This window comes from Saccopteryx bilineata, chromosome 1, assembly GCF_036850765.1.
Source record: "Saccopteryx bilineata isolate mSacBil1 chromosome 1, mSacBil1_pri_phased_curated, whole genome shotgun sequence".
Classification (NCBI taxonomy): Eukaryota; Metazoa; Chordata; class Mammalia; order Chiroptera; family Emballonuridae; genus Saccopteryx; species Saccopteryx bilineata.
In genome coordinates this window covers 319,604,040-319,619,376 of record NC_089490.1, presented here as the reverse complement: position 1 = coordinate 319,619,376, position 15,337 = coordinate 319,604,040, and the positions used below count along the sequence as shown (strand labels likewise).

The following is a 15,337-nucleotide window of genomic DNA, read 5'->3' as shown; positions in this document are numbered from 1 at the left end:
CACGGTTAGATGTAACACAGCAGTTGCTCCTGCTGTCAAGCTCTGGAGAGGACAGAAATTTATTAGGTGATCCTCCACCAGAGGAGGGGTAACTAACTGCCACTTGGTGGGAATTAACTATTCATTTAGAACAACAGCCAACTTCAACAATTTGAAAAATCTCCTTGCTTTTACAGCAGTCCCCTCCAGGTGTCCAGAAAATATGTAGTATTGTGAGGCAAATAGGCTTTCTTCCAGAAGTAGACCACCTAAGTCCGAGGTGGGTATTTGCGGGATGGGGGAGACCTAAAATCTTCCCACCTGCACAACTTGAAAAACGACAGTAAACAGCCCTAAACCTATGGAGCTTTCGCTTTGAAAAAAAAAATATAAAAACCCTGACTTTGTTTTTGGATCAATGAAGTGAGCGGCGGGAAAGAGCCTGGAAAACTTTTCAAAACCTGGAATTTACATGCATTCAGTGGAGACGTGTGAAGTAAAATCTAAACCAGTGCTTTAAAGTAGCATCTTCCAACCAGGCTTCCAAATGTAACCTCAAACTTTAGGAAAAGTGTGCGCTAGGTCCTCTGCCAGATGATTCTAGGGAGTGGGGTGGTGGTGGTGGTGGTGGGGGCCTGGGGAGGTATGTTGGGAGTTTGGGAAGCTTTTGTGGAGTGGAGGACCCCAGAGTGTCACTGTGGGCTACAGGGAGCCTGGAGCCCGAGCGGCCCCGGTGAACGCCCAGCGCGGAGCCTGGGAGCGAAGTGCGGGCGGGCGGGTGGGGGCAGGAGGGTGACCGGGAGAAGGGGCGGGGTGGCGCGGTGGGAGCGCCCGGCAGGAGGAGGGTCTCCCCGCCCGGGTGCTGTTTGCAGGCTCTCTGGGCCTGCGTCCGCGTGGGGGCGGTTCTCCGGGCCGGCCGGAGCGGCGGCTGGACGCCTCGGGCTCGCGGCAGACACGATTGTCAGAGCAGGGAGCGGAGCTGCAGGAAGCGTCTGCGTGCCGGGGAGAGCTCTCCTGCGCCGGCCGCGGCCCGCAGCCTCCGCCGCCCGGGTGCCCGCAGCGACGATGCGCCGTGATGCGAACGCCCTGAGCGGACCAGCGCCTTGGCCCACCCCCGGTGTCTGCGCCCGTCTCGCCGGAAGGGAAGACTGAGCCCCGCGGCGTCCGCGTGCCACGGGAGCCCGGCGCAGGCGGCGGGGCGCGCGGGGCCCGTTTCCTTCGCGCCGTCCCCTCGCGTCCCGGCGCCTTCCCCGCGATCGCGCGTCCCGGCGCCGGCCTCGGTCGCCGACTGTCCCCGCCCTGACTACCGGCCCGGACGTGTCCCCGGCGGCCGCTGGCAGTGCCTTTGCCATGGGGCTCCCTACTCTAGAGTTCAGCGATTCCTACTTGGACAGCCCGGATTTCAGGGAGCGCCTGCAGTGTCACGAGATTGAGCTGGAGCGAACCAACAAGTTCATCAAAGAGCTTATTAAGGACGGCTCGCTGCTCATCGGGGCGCTGAGGAGTAAGTAGAGCGGGCGGCGGAGGGTGGAGACGGCATGGGGGTCCCAGTGTCCCCTCAGGGTGAGGGTCTGAGGAGTGGGATGAAGGAGACGGAGCTTCTTTTGTTTGAATGGGTTTGGGGACAAAAGCTGAAGAGCTCCCCTGCTGGTGGCCAACAAAGTTTGTTTTTAGGTGTTTACTTCCATGTCTGCAGAGAAGGGAAAGTTCAATACTGGACACGAGAATGCACACTGAGTAAATTTGTCCAAAACCCGTCTTTTTGTACCTGAAAAAATGTTGGGGTCTGTTCGTCTGTTTTTTTTTTTTTTTCTTTCTTTCTTTCTTTCTTTCTTTCTTTCTTTTTCTTTTTCTTTTTTGTAATTTGAACACTAAAACAAATCCTTAAAGAAGGAGGCAAGAGTTTGTCATAAATGAACCTAATTTGTTTAGTGATATTCAAAGAATATGATTAATTTCTTATGTAGATCGATGGCTCTTCATTGGACACAATCAATCATTGAGTTGGCTTTTAAAAAAATATATATTTGTAGTTTTACCATTTGGTAAGATGATGGAAGACAGCATGGACCAGTAGCTTTTATCTCTTTACAAGTTATTGTGCATCTTGATTTTTGGTTTGCATTGTAAATCTGGTGTTGGTCGAGTCAGGAAGGATGTAAGTTCAGTAGCTAATGGCCAGTCAGAACTGATCAGCTCTAGGAAGTAAAGCATGACCTCAGGGCTTCTCCTGCCTCCTGTCCCCCACATCTGCTGATCCCTGATCTGGATCTGCACTTCTAATTAGTAAGATTTAGGAAAAGAAACTGTAGAGTTTCTCATATAGCCAATTGAGTGACTAAAAGATACAGCTTAACTTGTTACCTTTCCCAGGACATACTTAGATGTTAACAGAGATTTCTGAATGCATTAGCCACTGACAAGAAGCCCTGGAATCTCTGACCCTCTGATGGCTGGTTAGTGAAGTATTTTCATAAGGTGGAAAGGCCTTTGGGCAATCTAGCAATCCCCAGGACATATGTAAGGGAGCATTATTGTCCATGTCAAGTACAAGTGAAGTAACAACATGATGGGGAGATGTGTTTGCCAGAAAAAGACAACTTTGGCTTCTGATTTGTATTGTGAAGCATATATTAATAATCGTAAGAATGGGCCTTAGCAGGATATATTGAAATTAGTGTGCTTCCAAGACTTCTTTCATTTTAACCATCCCAAATGTTAGAACATTTACTTATCACTTATGTTACTTAAGTGGCTAAAGAAAATATGTTGTATGTCCAGTCCACATTCACTTAATTTATGAATTTGAGGATACTACTGACATGGTGTTTACTGATTTGTGAAAAATATCATTTCCCTCCTGTTCTTTCCATCCTATGTGTAGACAAATGTGAACTCTCCTTCCTTTGGGTTTGCAAATCCTGTTTGAGGTCTTGGAACTAGCCTCTTTGCCTCTTAGAAAGCATGATGCCTCTTCAAAAAGTTTCTCCATCTCAGAGTGCTAAGTGCTGAGCCAGCTCTTGCTTGAGGTGCCAAATGGTCTATAAATGATATTTCTCTACACTGCTTGAGATCAATTTTAGTATTTCAAAAGTTGAAAATACATAGCAGTCAGAGGCGGATTTAACGGTGAGTGCACCTGGCGCATGCCCTGGGCCCCGACTTCTGAAGGGCCCCACAGAACCCCAACTTTACACTTTTTTCTAATGTAAGGAGCCCAGTGTTTTCTTCTGCGCCCGGGCCTCACCAACTTTAATCTGCTTCTGATAGCTGTGTTAAAATCTAAAAGGTACATTTTTTTACTGGTAACATTATGTACTTTTAACAGAGGCCTCTGGATGCTTTAGCCATTGAAAGGAAGCCCTGGAATCCCAGGCCTTGCAAAAATCAGGTGATTTCCATTCTTACAGATTTGTTCTTCCATTCATAAGTGAAGAAATCTTGAGAGCATCAAGTTTCTTAAACATATAGATCCTGCCTTGTTAATTTGGCCGTATGCACTTAAATATACAATGCACTGTCTTTCTAGGATTCTTAGATTTGTGGTGAGAGTGCTTTACAGTCGTGTGCTATACAATGACATTTCCGTCAACAACAGTGGGGCGGGAAGATTATAATGGAGCTGAAAAATTCCTGTTGCTAGTGACACAGTAGCCGTCATAAAGTTGTAGCGCAATGCATTCCTTACGTGTTTGTGGTGATGCTGGTGTAAACAAACCTACTGATGGCCAGTCATATAAAAGTATAGCACGTACAATTATGTATAGTGCATAGTACTTGATACTAAATGACTGTGTTAATAGTTTATGTATTTACTATACTATAGTTTTATCATATTTTATAGTGTACTCTTTCTACATAAAAATAAGTTTGCCGTGAAACAGAAGACCATGTGACACCAGCAGCAGCCTCAGACATCTCCCGTTTATTGTGTCTATTGATTGTATCTTTTCCTCTTGTACTTGATTTAGTCTCATATTGTTTTATAAATTTAGTTTAGCTTAAGTGTTCAGTGTTTATAAAGCCCACAGTAGTACAGTAATGTACTTGGCCTTTACATTCACTCACCCAAAGCAACTTCCAGTCCTGCAAGCTCCCTTCAGGATAAGTGCCCTATACACATGTACCGTATTTTATCTTTTATACTGTAATTTTACTGTACCTTTTATATGTGTAGTTATGTTTAGATAAATATTTCCTATAGCGTTACAGTTGCCTTACGCATTCAGGACAATAACATGCTGTACAAGTTTATAGCCTAGACCAGGGGTCCCCAAACTACGGCCCGCGGGCTGCATGCAGCCCCCTGAGGCCATTTATCCGGCCCCCGCCAAACTTCCGGAAGGGGCACCTCTTTCATTGATGGTCAGTGAGAGGAGCACATTGACCATCTCATTAGCCAAAAGTAGGCCCATAGTTCCCATTGAAATACTGGTCAGTTTGATTTAAATTTACTTGTTCTTTATTTTAAATATTGTATTTGTTCCCATTTTGTTTTTTTACTTTAAAATAAGATATGTGCAGTGTGTATAGGGATTTGTTCATAGTTTTTTTTATAGTCCGGCCCTCCAACAGTCTGAGGGACAGTGAACTGGCTCCCTGTGTAAAAAGTTTGGGGACCCCTGGCCTAGACCATAGAGCACAGGTGTGCAGTAGGCTACACCATCTAGGTCTGTGTGAGAGCCCTCTATAATGTTCCTACAATAACAAAATCAAACTTGCTTAATGACACCATTCCCAGAATGCGTCGCCCTTATCAAGCAAAGTAAGACTGCACTTTAAACGTTTAATTACCACTTCTCTCACTGTGGAAGGAAAACGTTTTATTTCTTGTTAATAGAATTCCCAGCATCAGCTGCCAAATGGGAATGATGTGGGGCAGAGGAACCCTTGAAGTTACATGATGGCTCTGCTTTTTTCCCACAAAGCCACCTTCTGTCCCTTGGGGAGGGATGTTCTGAGGCTAGGATGCAGCTGCTAGCTAAAGGCCTGCTATCTGACTCTGCTAGGATGGGGGGATAGGAGTGTGTTTAGAAGACTAGATGCCTGTTTCGTTCTATCTTCGATTCAGCAAGAACCCCCCTTCCCCCATCCTGCCTCTTCTGTTTTTTTTTCTGCCTGAGAAAGCCTTCTAGCTCCCTATCTTTAAGCTATACTTTCCCATCCTCTATGCCTACTGTTTCAGTAGTGTATTCATTGTCTTTTTCATTTTTATTTTTAGCACTTTGCCTTATGTTCATTAATAATTAATGATTTCGTACTATAACCTTAGTGTATAATCATCAATACATTTCTAAGCATCTTCTATTTCTTTTTCATCTTAGTTAATAACTTTCTGGTGAGAATTTTGGCACGCCCTTTTGTTTAGTTCATGCATGACTGTTCCAATAGGAGTTACATAGGCTCCTTGATCTCTGGTTCAGGATGTAGGTGTCTTTAGTATATATTTGGAAGGATCCATATATAAATGAAGACCTTAACAGGATGATTTCAATTTCAAATATATATAAGAGAATGAACAGATTTTTAAAATGAATTATTGCATTTTGTTTTCACATTGACTCTGAAGAAATGGATGACAGTTTATTAAGTGTATTGACATAGACCTGAGTTTAAATTCTGGTGCCGTCAAATGCTCTCTAATTTGTATGCTACTTAACCTCTCTGAGTCCTACCTTTTCTGTAAAATGAGGGAACATCTATAAAAATCGTACAACTAGGATTATTCGTTCATTTTGTTAAAAGCCACATGGATATTTGATGAGCGATTTTTGAGAATATTTGATTCTGGTGAATTGGATTTTAGTGCATGCTGTTTGACACAAAATCTCTATTCTTTTCATCAAATGTTATTCTGTGAACTTTGTTCTTTAACAAGTGCCAGTCTTAAAACTTGAGTTGTGAAGTCACAGGCTAGTTTTTCTTATTTTCTCCTTTCATATTTTAAAGAAACATTTCAAAATGGCTTTCTCCCTTTACTTTCTCTATACTTTTGTTTTTTAAAGACTTTATTTATTGATTCTAGAGAGAAGGGGTGAGGGGAGAGAAAGAGAGAAAGTGATGGGGGGAGTGGGAAGCATCAACTCATAGTAGTTCCTTCTTGTAAGTGCCTGGACCAGGTAAGCCCGGGGTTTTGAACCTACAACCTCAACATTCCAGGTCGAGGATTTATCCACTGCTACCACAGGTCAGGCTCTCTTTCTTTATATTTTTGAGTTAAAAGAACCATCTTTAAGTGGAGCTTTGTCATTGCAAAAGTAGACACTCTTCCCTCTTTTGGCCCTACCCCACCACCACCAAAAAAAATAAATAAATAAAAATAAAGAAAAAAAAGAATGGACAGAAATAGAATTGTACTCATTGAATTTAATTGATTGGGTGGGGAGAGTGTGTCAACATTCCTGACTCCACCCTGCCCCACAGCATCTGGGCTGTCTCTTCTCTCTTATCTCTGTCTCCATCCTCTAATTGCCTTCAGGTGGAACCATCAGCCCAGCCAGCCCTTTCTTCTGCCTTTAGGGTACCGTTTCTTAAACTTGGATGTCTGTGCTTCTTTTAAGGAAAGATAAAATGTTAGTGGATTCTAATATAGCTTAAATTATTTATTATGATAATTAAATATATATATATATATATATATATATATATATACCAGCATGAAACTATGATTCTTATGCTTATTCATATATTCTTATTTAAAACAAACCAGTTTACAAGTTAAATGTACACAGTACTGTAAAATCAATAAAAATCTTTTTAACTATGTTTAATTAATCTAATGATGTTTTGCTGAAACAAAATTTCCTCTCTTGTAAAGACTGCTTATAACACCGTGTGTGTTGATAATTTATTTTCTCACCATTTTCCCCCAATTGAAACTGCAGTTCTTTGAAATCTTCTTGCCCTGATGATGGCCTTTATTACAGAATTTCCTTTTGTACTGGTCAGGTTGCCTCTGCTCTTACAGCTTAGTTCCTGGCTCTAGTGATCCATGAGACAGTAAGAAGGCATCTAGTTTGAGTGGTAGAAGTTGGTTGTTCATAAGTTATAGAATATGCAGTTAGTGGATACATTAATAAGAGGTCAGCACACAATTTCTTAAAGGTGTTTACCCTCAGTGTCCATAGACCTCAGTTTAAATTACACTGTCATGATGTCTTTGTGATCTGGGGGTTAAGTCATCGTTTATAGTAAAAGAATACCCTAAATGCAAAGGCTACATTGAAATATCTTAGAATTGGTGAGGTAGATATTCCATCCTTTCATTTGCCGTGTTTCAGAAACTCACCTTTAGCCAGGAATCACTTGTTTTTTCACTTTAAGCCAGTCTCTATTTTGTGTGTATGTTCAGGGCCCAATTTGCTACCAGTTTTTGGAAGCAGTTAAGGAGTTAAGTAAAAGCTAAGAAAAAAGACAAGTTTAAGAAATTTGACTTTCTATACTTACAGAGCTATATATTTGATCATCTTTCATCTGTTAGTGAGAACTGCTGTTGTTTTAAGCTAGTGTTGGTGTTTCAATTTGCACCTACGTTTTATTTAGTTTAAGTGGAACTCAATGGATTCTTGCTTACCTTGCAAGAGCTACTTGGCTGCCGCGTGTCCCACTGGCCCTCTCACTTGGTTAGCTGGGCAGCCTAAGCCAAGGTGTGCATGTGGAGTTGCTGCAACCCTTCATTTGGTTCTTCATTAGAATTTGGGTTAAGTGAACAGAAGTTACTGGTTTCAAATGAACTGTGCTTAATTTTAGGAACTGGTAGATTAGGAATGTGGTGCTTTAAGGTTCTGCTTTAGAGGAAGTACAAGTGAAAGCAGTTATACTCACATTCATTTAAATGGGAGCCTTGGGCCTGGTCAGGCGGTGGCGCAGTGGTTAGAGTGTCGGACTGGGATGCGGAGGACCCAGGTTCGAGACCCCGAGGTCGCCAGCTTGAGCGTGAGCTCATCTGGTTTGAGCAATGCTCACCAGCTTAAGCCCAAGGTCGCTGGCTCGAGCAAGGGGTCACTCAGTCTGCTGTAGCCCCCCTCGGTCAAGGCACATATGAGAAAGCAATCAATGAACAACTTCTAAGGAACTGCAATGACGAATTGATATTTCTCATCGCTCTCCCATCCTGTCTGTCCCTATCTGTCTCACTCTCTGACTCTCTCTGTCTCTCCCACAAGAAATAAAAAATAATAAATGGTACCTTTGGCGCTCATCGGAGTGGAATTAAATAGGGCTGGCTGAGTGTTTCCCTCTTCTGGATTCTCTGCACGAGCTTAGTAGGTGCCCCTTAACAGTATGTATCTTTGTCTCCATCGGATTTCCTTTTTTAGAAGGTAGCAATTGAGGGACTGTCCTGTTAGAAGGCCAGGGAGTAGGAGAAGAGAAAATGTTTCCTGCCTAGTGGAGATGGATAGCTTACCAAGAACCATCTTTTATACTGAATCCAATGAGTTATGATCAAGGTACTGTGAAAGTGCAAAAGACTCAGGTAACTACTAAAGTTTAAGACAATAAAAAGGTGCTTTAACAAATATTCTTTCAATTATTAACATTTCGGCCTGACCAGGTGGTGGCGCAGTGGTTAGAATGTTGGACTGGGACAACCAGAGGACCCAAGTTTGAAACCCCAAGGACACTGGCTTGAGCACAGGCTCATGTGGTTTGAGCAAATCTCCAGCTTGAGCCCAAGGTCACTGGCTTGAGCAAGGGGTCACTCGGTCTGCTGTAGCCCCCCAGTGAAGGCACATACGAGAAAGCAATCAATGAACAACTAATATGCCACAATGAAGAATTGATGTTTCTCATCTCTCTCCCTTCCTGTCTGTCTGTCCCTATCTGTCCCTCTCTCTGTCTCTCTCTGTCTCTGTCACACACACACACACAAAAATTAACAATTCTTAGAACACAATGTTAGCTGTGTTGGTGATGCATAAGCGTTACTCCAATTATATAAGAAAAATAATAATAAAGCTTATATTCAGTATTGCTTTGATGTCAAGTGCAGTTTTATTCAAGTAGTGTTTGCACTTGAAACCTATATGCTCTTTTTAACCATCACATACCAGGACATTTATTAAAAAAGGGGAAAAAAGTAGCAGCTTTTCTCTTGATTTATAAAGAGAAATATTAGATTAAAATTCAGTAAATAGTATGCAACAAATAGTTATTATGGACAGATGAGAAAGGGTGAAGGGAAGGGAACTATTTAGTTTTGAATGTCTTTCATGAATATTGTTTCATGCCATAGTTGATGGCCACCTGTTCTGGCCCAGCCATCCCTGCTGTCTGGATGGTAATTTCCGTTCATTTCAGCCTTGTGGGCAGGGGCCGGCCTCCCCTGTCCCCACCTGCCAGTCACCAGTTTTAGCTTGCAGCTCTGCCTGTTTTCCTTTTCCCTCCATCTGGCTGAACATCTGCCCAGCGTCTAATAATCCTGATAGTGTATCCTCAGTGGATCTGGTCTCATCAACCAAGGACTTGTTACCTGCTTCTTGCTGACTTTCACTTTGCAAATTAAAACCAGTTGCTAACCATCTAGTGCATGGAATCTGTGCTCCATCCTCTGCAGCTGCCATGATCTGAGCTTAATGGCTGGGTTCTGTCTACATGCAACTTCTAGAATATGTGTATATCTTAACTGCCCTTGGAGCAAAGAAAAAGGGACTGGATGCTAATAGGACGAGTCAATAGAAATTCACTTATTTGGAGCGTCAGCCGGTGTGTGGATGTCTTGGGTTCGATTCCCAGTTGGGGCACACAGGAGAAGCGCCCATCTGCTTCTCCACTCTTTCCCTCTCACCTCTCTCTCTCTCTCTCTCTCTTTCTCTCTCTCTCTCCCCTCCTGCAGCCATGGCTCAATTGGAGTGAGTTGGCCCTGGGCGCTAAGGATGTATGGTCTCCACCCCAGGTGCTAAAAAACAGCTCTGGTTGCAACAGAGTAGGGCCCTAGATGGGCAGAGCATCACCCCCTAGTGGGCTTGCTGGGTGAATCCTGGCACATTCAGGAGTCTGTCTCTGCCTCCCCTCCTCTCCCTGAATTAAAAAAAAAAAAAAAGAAAGAAAAAGAAATGCACTTATTTGAAGTTTTGTCTTTGGCCATGTGAATTTAAACTTTGGCCTGGATATTTCTGATAATTTGGATCCTTCTGTATGGGATTGCATCAAACTGGAATGTTTTGGCAATTAGAATACACTATTGGTCATATCTATAGTATTCTGATTTTATTATCAAGAATGAAGTTATATTGCTGAAGAAAGTGTTATAGCAAAACACACATGTTCAATACTCTGTGTAAGGAATGTGATTTCCTACAGAAAAAGTGAATTGTGGAATAGTAAGATACTTTAGAGTAGCTAATAATCTCCGTATTTTCCAACCTTTTTTTTCTTTGTTGCAGCGGTGTGTATGCTTAAAAGAAGAAAATATAAACCCTAATTATCTAAGGGTTTGAATCTTTCTTTGAAAGTAATTTGTCTAATTGTAATTTTTTACATGAACATGGTAGGAAAAGGTAGGATAAGACTTATAGTTAACTTTTTGTAGATTATTTTATATTAATTAATTTATATTAATTATATTAATTATTACAGATAATTTAATTTTTAGAATTTATGGTAAAAGTTTCCATTCCTGATGGTATTTTTTTTTTCATTTTTCTGAAGCAGGAAACAGGGAGAGACAGTCAGACAGACTCCCGCATGCGCCCGACCGGGATCCACCCGGCACGCCCACCATGGGGCGACGCTCTGCCCACCAGGGGGCGATGCTCTGCCCATCCTGGGCGTCGCCATGTTGTGACCAGAGCCACTCTAGCGCCTGAGGCAGAGGCCACAGAGCCATCCCCAGCGCCCGGGCCATCTTTGCTCCAATGGAGCCTCAGCTGCGGGAGGGGAAGAGAGAGACAGAGAGGAAAGCGCGGCGGCCAGGGAATCGAACCCGGGTCTTCCGCACGCTAGGCCGACGCTCTACTGCTGAGCCAACCGGCCAGGGCTCCTGATGGTATTTTTAAAATGCCAAGCCATGCCTTCTTTTTTTATGTTGCTTGTTTCATCTGATTAGGATGATTAACTGGTTATAATGGAAAGTGTTTTACATTTTGTGAAGGATGGAGAACCATCCTGGCATAGTTCTAAATGTTAAGTGGAATGAAAAGAAAATTGAGGAAAATGCACCATGCACCTGACTGTGTTACTTTAACAGTACAGATAGCACTCTCCAGAACCTTGGCTTTACTCTGGGAAAAGTGGGTAGACACAAGATGACCCTTTGCATTTGGAAGTCAGACACATTTCTCAGTGGTGGAATTTCTGTATTTCCTCACACGAGTCTAAAAAGCAGTACTGCTTGTGAGTTTATGAAAGACAAGCTAAATAGTATTCCCTTGTGTGTAAACATATACAGAAGCTCATCCAACTGAAAGACCCAGCTTCAGCCCTCTCGTTGGTCCACCAGAAAAGTGATTACTTCATTTAGAAAGCTGGCGGGTGCTCATGTGTGCAGGGGAGTGATAAGCAGCAAATAGAAATGAGTGTCCTGTGTAGTATGTTATCTTTATGCAAATGGAAGCTATGTAAATGGATTTTACTTTGCCATGGTGAGAAATTTCTTTTCATTTATGTAATTTTTGTATTCTTTAAAATGTCTGAATGAAAGATATGCCCCCAACCTCAAAAAAAAATAATAATAAAAGAAAAGAGTGATGGTGGTGGTGAGTGAGATTAATTAGCAAGGAGAAGCAAATTAAAATTACTTGAGAAGACAATTTAAGTATTATTGTTTTGGATCTTGCATTAGACTTTGTGTGCCTTCTATGAAAAAAGTTATGTGACATTGGAGAATCAAAAGAAGAAGAGATTAGCCTTCCAACCAGTTTATTTATTGATTTTAGAGAGACACAGAGAGAGAGAGAGAGACAAAGAGAGAGAGAGAGAAACATCAATTTGTTGTTCCACTTAGTTGTACATTCATTGGTTGATTCTTCTATGTGCCCTGGACTGGGATTGAACCTGCAACCTTAGTGTATCAGGATGACGCTCTTAACTACCTGAGCTGCCCAGCCAGGGCACCTTCCAACTGTTTTAAAATTTAGTTGTGGAAAATTTGAGGGACAACTAAAAATTGTCAACATAAGAGACAATAGGGGTGACTTCTTCTGGGACATACTATTTTGGAAAGCTGCGTGTCCTCATGAAAAAATGATGCCAACATAGGAGGTGATAGGCAGGGATATTTAAAGACTTATACTTACTGCTTGTCAAGCCTGGTTTTCCTTAAATAACCATTTCTAACATTATTATAACTTCCTTGGATCCCAGTTCCATACTTGTACCGTTTTCTCAGCATGTGAGTTGCTGAATTCCTCTTCCATTTGCAGTTATTTCCTCTACTCTCTGAAACGGTGGTGGTGTGCAAGGACTCCTTGTTAGCCCCTTTGCTGTTTGTTTTTCTTGTGCAGTAACATCTGCTCCCACGTTCCAGCCCTGACCTCATTTTTCCGAGCTCTGGGTCTGGTTTTCACCAGCCTACTACCTGTCACCACCTGGGCGTGCTCAAGCACCTGAGATGCCCGCCTGCCCGTGTGTGTCTTCCTTCTCCTCCAGCTTGTTATTTTAGTGTTTGCGTGTGTTCCGTTCTATCCTCATCCATCTGGTCATCTCGGAGAGAAACATCAGGGTCATTCTGACTCTTCCCATCTACTTCAATTTCAATATCCTAGAATTTGGTTAGTCCTGCAATTCTATATCCACAATATCTTAAATTTGATTTTCTCCTACTGTGTGTTTGTGTGTGTGTCAGAGAGAGAGAGACAGAGAGAGAGAGAGAGAGAGAGAGAGAGAGAAGTATTTTTTTCTAGGTTAAAACAACAGGAATGTATTCTCTCAGTTCTGGAGGCCAGAAGTCCAAAATCAAGTTGTTGTCAGGGCCGTTCTCTCTCTGAAGTCTCTACGGGAGGGTCTCTCCTTGCCTCTTCTAGTTTCTGCTATCGTTGGCAATCCCGGATGTTGCTCTCTATGTATCACTCCAATCTGTGCATCTGTAGTCACATGGCATACTCCCAGTGTGTCTGTATTTATTAGATTTTAGTCTTTTGATTCTAAACTTCTAGGTGCCAAGGATATCTAGATTCTAATCAGCTCTGACCACATTGTGGATGCTCAGGAATTGCTAAACATGAACCAGTTTACATTTTGCTAGGAAGAACATGGTATGGAGGAGGGTTTTGAATATCTGTGGAGTGAATAAGCCAGGGAGCAGGGACTACAAGTTTGCCCTTTAATATTACTCCCACCAGGCTTCATGTGTAGCTGGCTCTGGCATGGTTGTACTATTAGGACTGGGTAGTCCAAAGGACAGCAGGGAGCATCAGGACTAGGATTCAGTCCTTGTGTTGCCATTAAGTAGTGGCTTAGGTATAAGTCATTGGTCCTAGACCTTATTTTCATCAAAAGTGGGAATAACATCTGTCCAATATTCCTTGTAGGGTTTTAATGTGGGCTGATGGAAAAAATGCAAAACAACATAATATAAAAAATGTGACATTTTCATTTGCTTTAGGCAGAATCATTGTAATGCTAATAATGTCAGGTTTTTTCAAAACTTTAACAGGTTCTTGTCAATATGATTATCATTCTGTAGAAACAAGATTATTGAAGTGGAGATGCTTTAATTGAATGTTCGAGCATGGGCTTGTTTGTCGACCAAATTAAATCAATTTGGTAGGAAATGATTATAAAATGCGGCATGGTTTTGATTTGGCTCTTTTCTTTTAAACAAATGAATAATTATCTATTGTGATCTGGGAACCCGGAAGGCATTAGGCTGGCATTTGGGGGTTATGAACTGGCAATATAGATTTTGGGACTTCATGGACATTAGCTGCTCGTGCTTTAGTTCTGCTTCAGGTCATTGGTCTATAAGAGTTTATTAAAAATGATGGTTACAACTTGCACTTGTCAGAAGTGGAAAGTTTCACAAAATATAGCAGGCTAAACTACAGATGAGAGATCTTTTTTCCACATTGCTTTCTGCATTGAATGCAGACAGTGGCTCAGGAAAATGGGATACCCTAGGTGTTTCTTGTGCTGTGCAGATGTTTAGTGAATGTAAATTATGTTTGAGGTGAGATCATCCTGGTTATTAGTAAAAAAAGAAAATGATGACATTGGTAGGGCTGGAGGGACAGGGAGTAGGGGGTTTGGGGGGAAAATGAACATTGAGCCTTTCCACATCTGAGCTTTTATAATTTTGTAAAAAGCATGGTGTTCATCACATTTTTTGTTGATGATTTGGTTATGTTGATACAGTAGGCAGTCAGATAGTCATGAGCAGAGTAGGAATGATAGGCCAGGTGCAGAAGGTCACCAGGTCAGAAAGCCCCAAGTGCCTAGCAGAGGGCAAGACTGGGAACACAAGTGTTGTATTGTGGGACTTTACTCCCAGGGTGACTTTTTCTCCCTTAGTATATCACTGGCATGTGGCTTAGACCCCCTGACCTTTCAAATCTCTGTATGTGCAGTTTGGACCTCCACGGACCGTTCCTTCCCTAGCATATGGCTAGTCATGTGGTAGACCACCTTAGAGGAGTTTCTAAATAAACTTTTGCTTGTATTTGAGTCTTGGCTCTGAATTCTTTCTTAGCCAGAACTCAAGGACCAAGGTCTAACATTCTGATGCCATTTGCTGTTAACAATTTACCTGCTTCTCTCCCTAGCAAGTTAGCTCCATAAGAGTTGGCACCAACTCTTACGAGTATGATACATTTTTGTCAATGTCCATTAAAGGACTGGACTTAGAGGAAGTTGTGTCAAACTAATGTTTGGAGATCAGAAGAAGTCCACAGGTTGTCACTAACCACTTAATGTTCGAACTGTTCGAACCAAAGTTGATAGCATATTATGTAGGTTTACCAGGATGAGATTAATTAGAGCAAGCTTATTCAAGGGATTGGTATTTATATTAAAGAATGAATTTTGTCTTGAGCAGTGACAATAGTATGTATTAAATAGAGATATTTCTAAGAAAGTGAAACTGCACAAATGATTTATGTTGTTTCCTATTTGTAAAAAAGCATTGCATGTGTTATTTCAAGATGCCATTTCAGAGTGCTGATTTTTGTTGTGTGTGTGTTTTGTGTAATAGAAGTGCCTTCTATTAAAATACCATTCTTTTTAAAAATACACCATTATTGAGGTATAGTTTAATGCCATAAAATTAATCTTTTAAAAAATGTCTAGTTCAATGTCAGTGGCTTTTGATGTGTTTATAGGGTTGTATAACCATCATCACCGTCTAATTTTATTAAAAATTGTTTTCAGCTTTATTGAGGTATAATTGACAAATGAAATTGTCAGATATTTAAAGTGTACATCA

General features: G+C 41.9%; 1 protein-coding gene across 1 annotated transcript in view; it reads left to right on the top strand.

Annotated features, from left to right (window-relative positions):
- Positions 1-792: 792 nt before the first annotated feature.
- ARHGAP42 (Rho GTPase activating protein 42) overlaps positions 793-15,337 on the top strand; it is a 294,437-nt gene continuing 279,892 nt past the window's right edge. Inside the window, exon 1 of the mRNA XM_066248014.1 lies at positions 793-1,483. Coding sequence (XP_066104111.1) covers positions 1,330-1,483 — 154 coding nt within the window. The 5' untranslated portion in view covers positions 793-1,329. The remainder of the gene's footprint in view (positions 1,484-15,337) is intronic.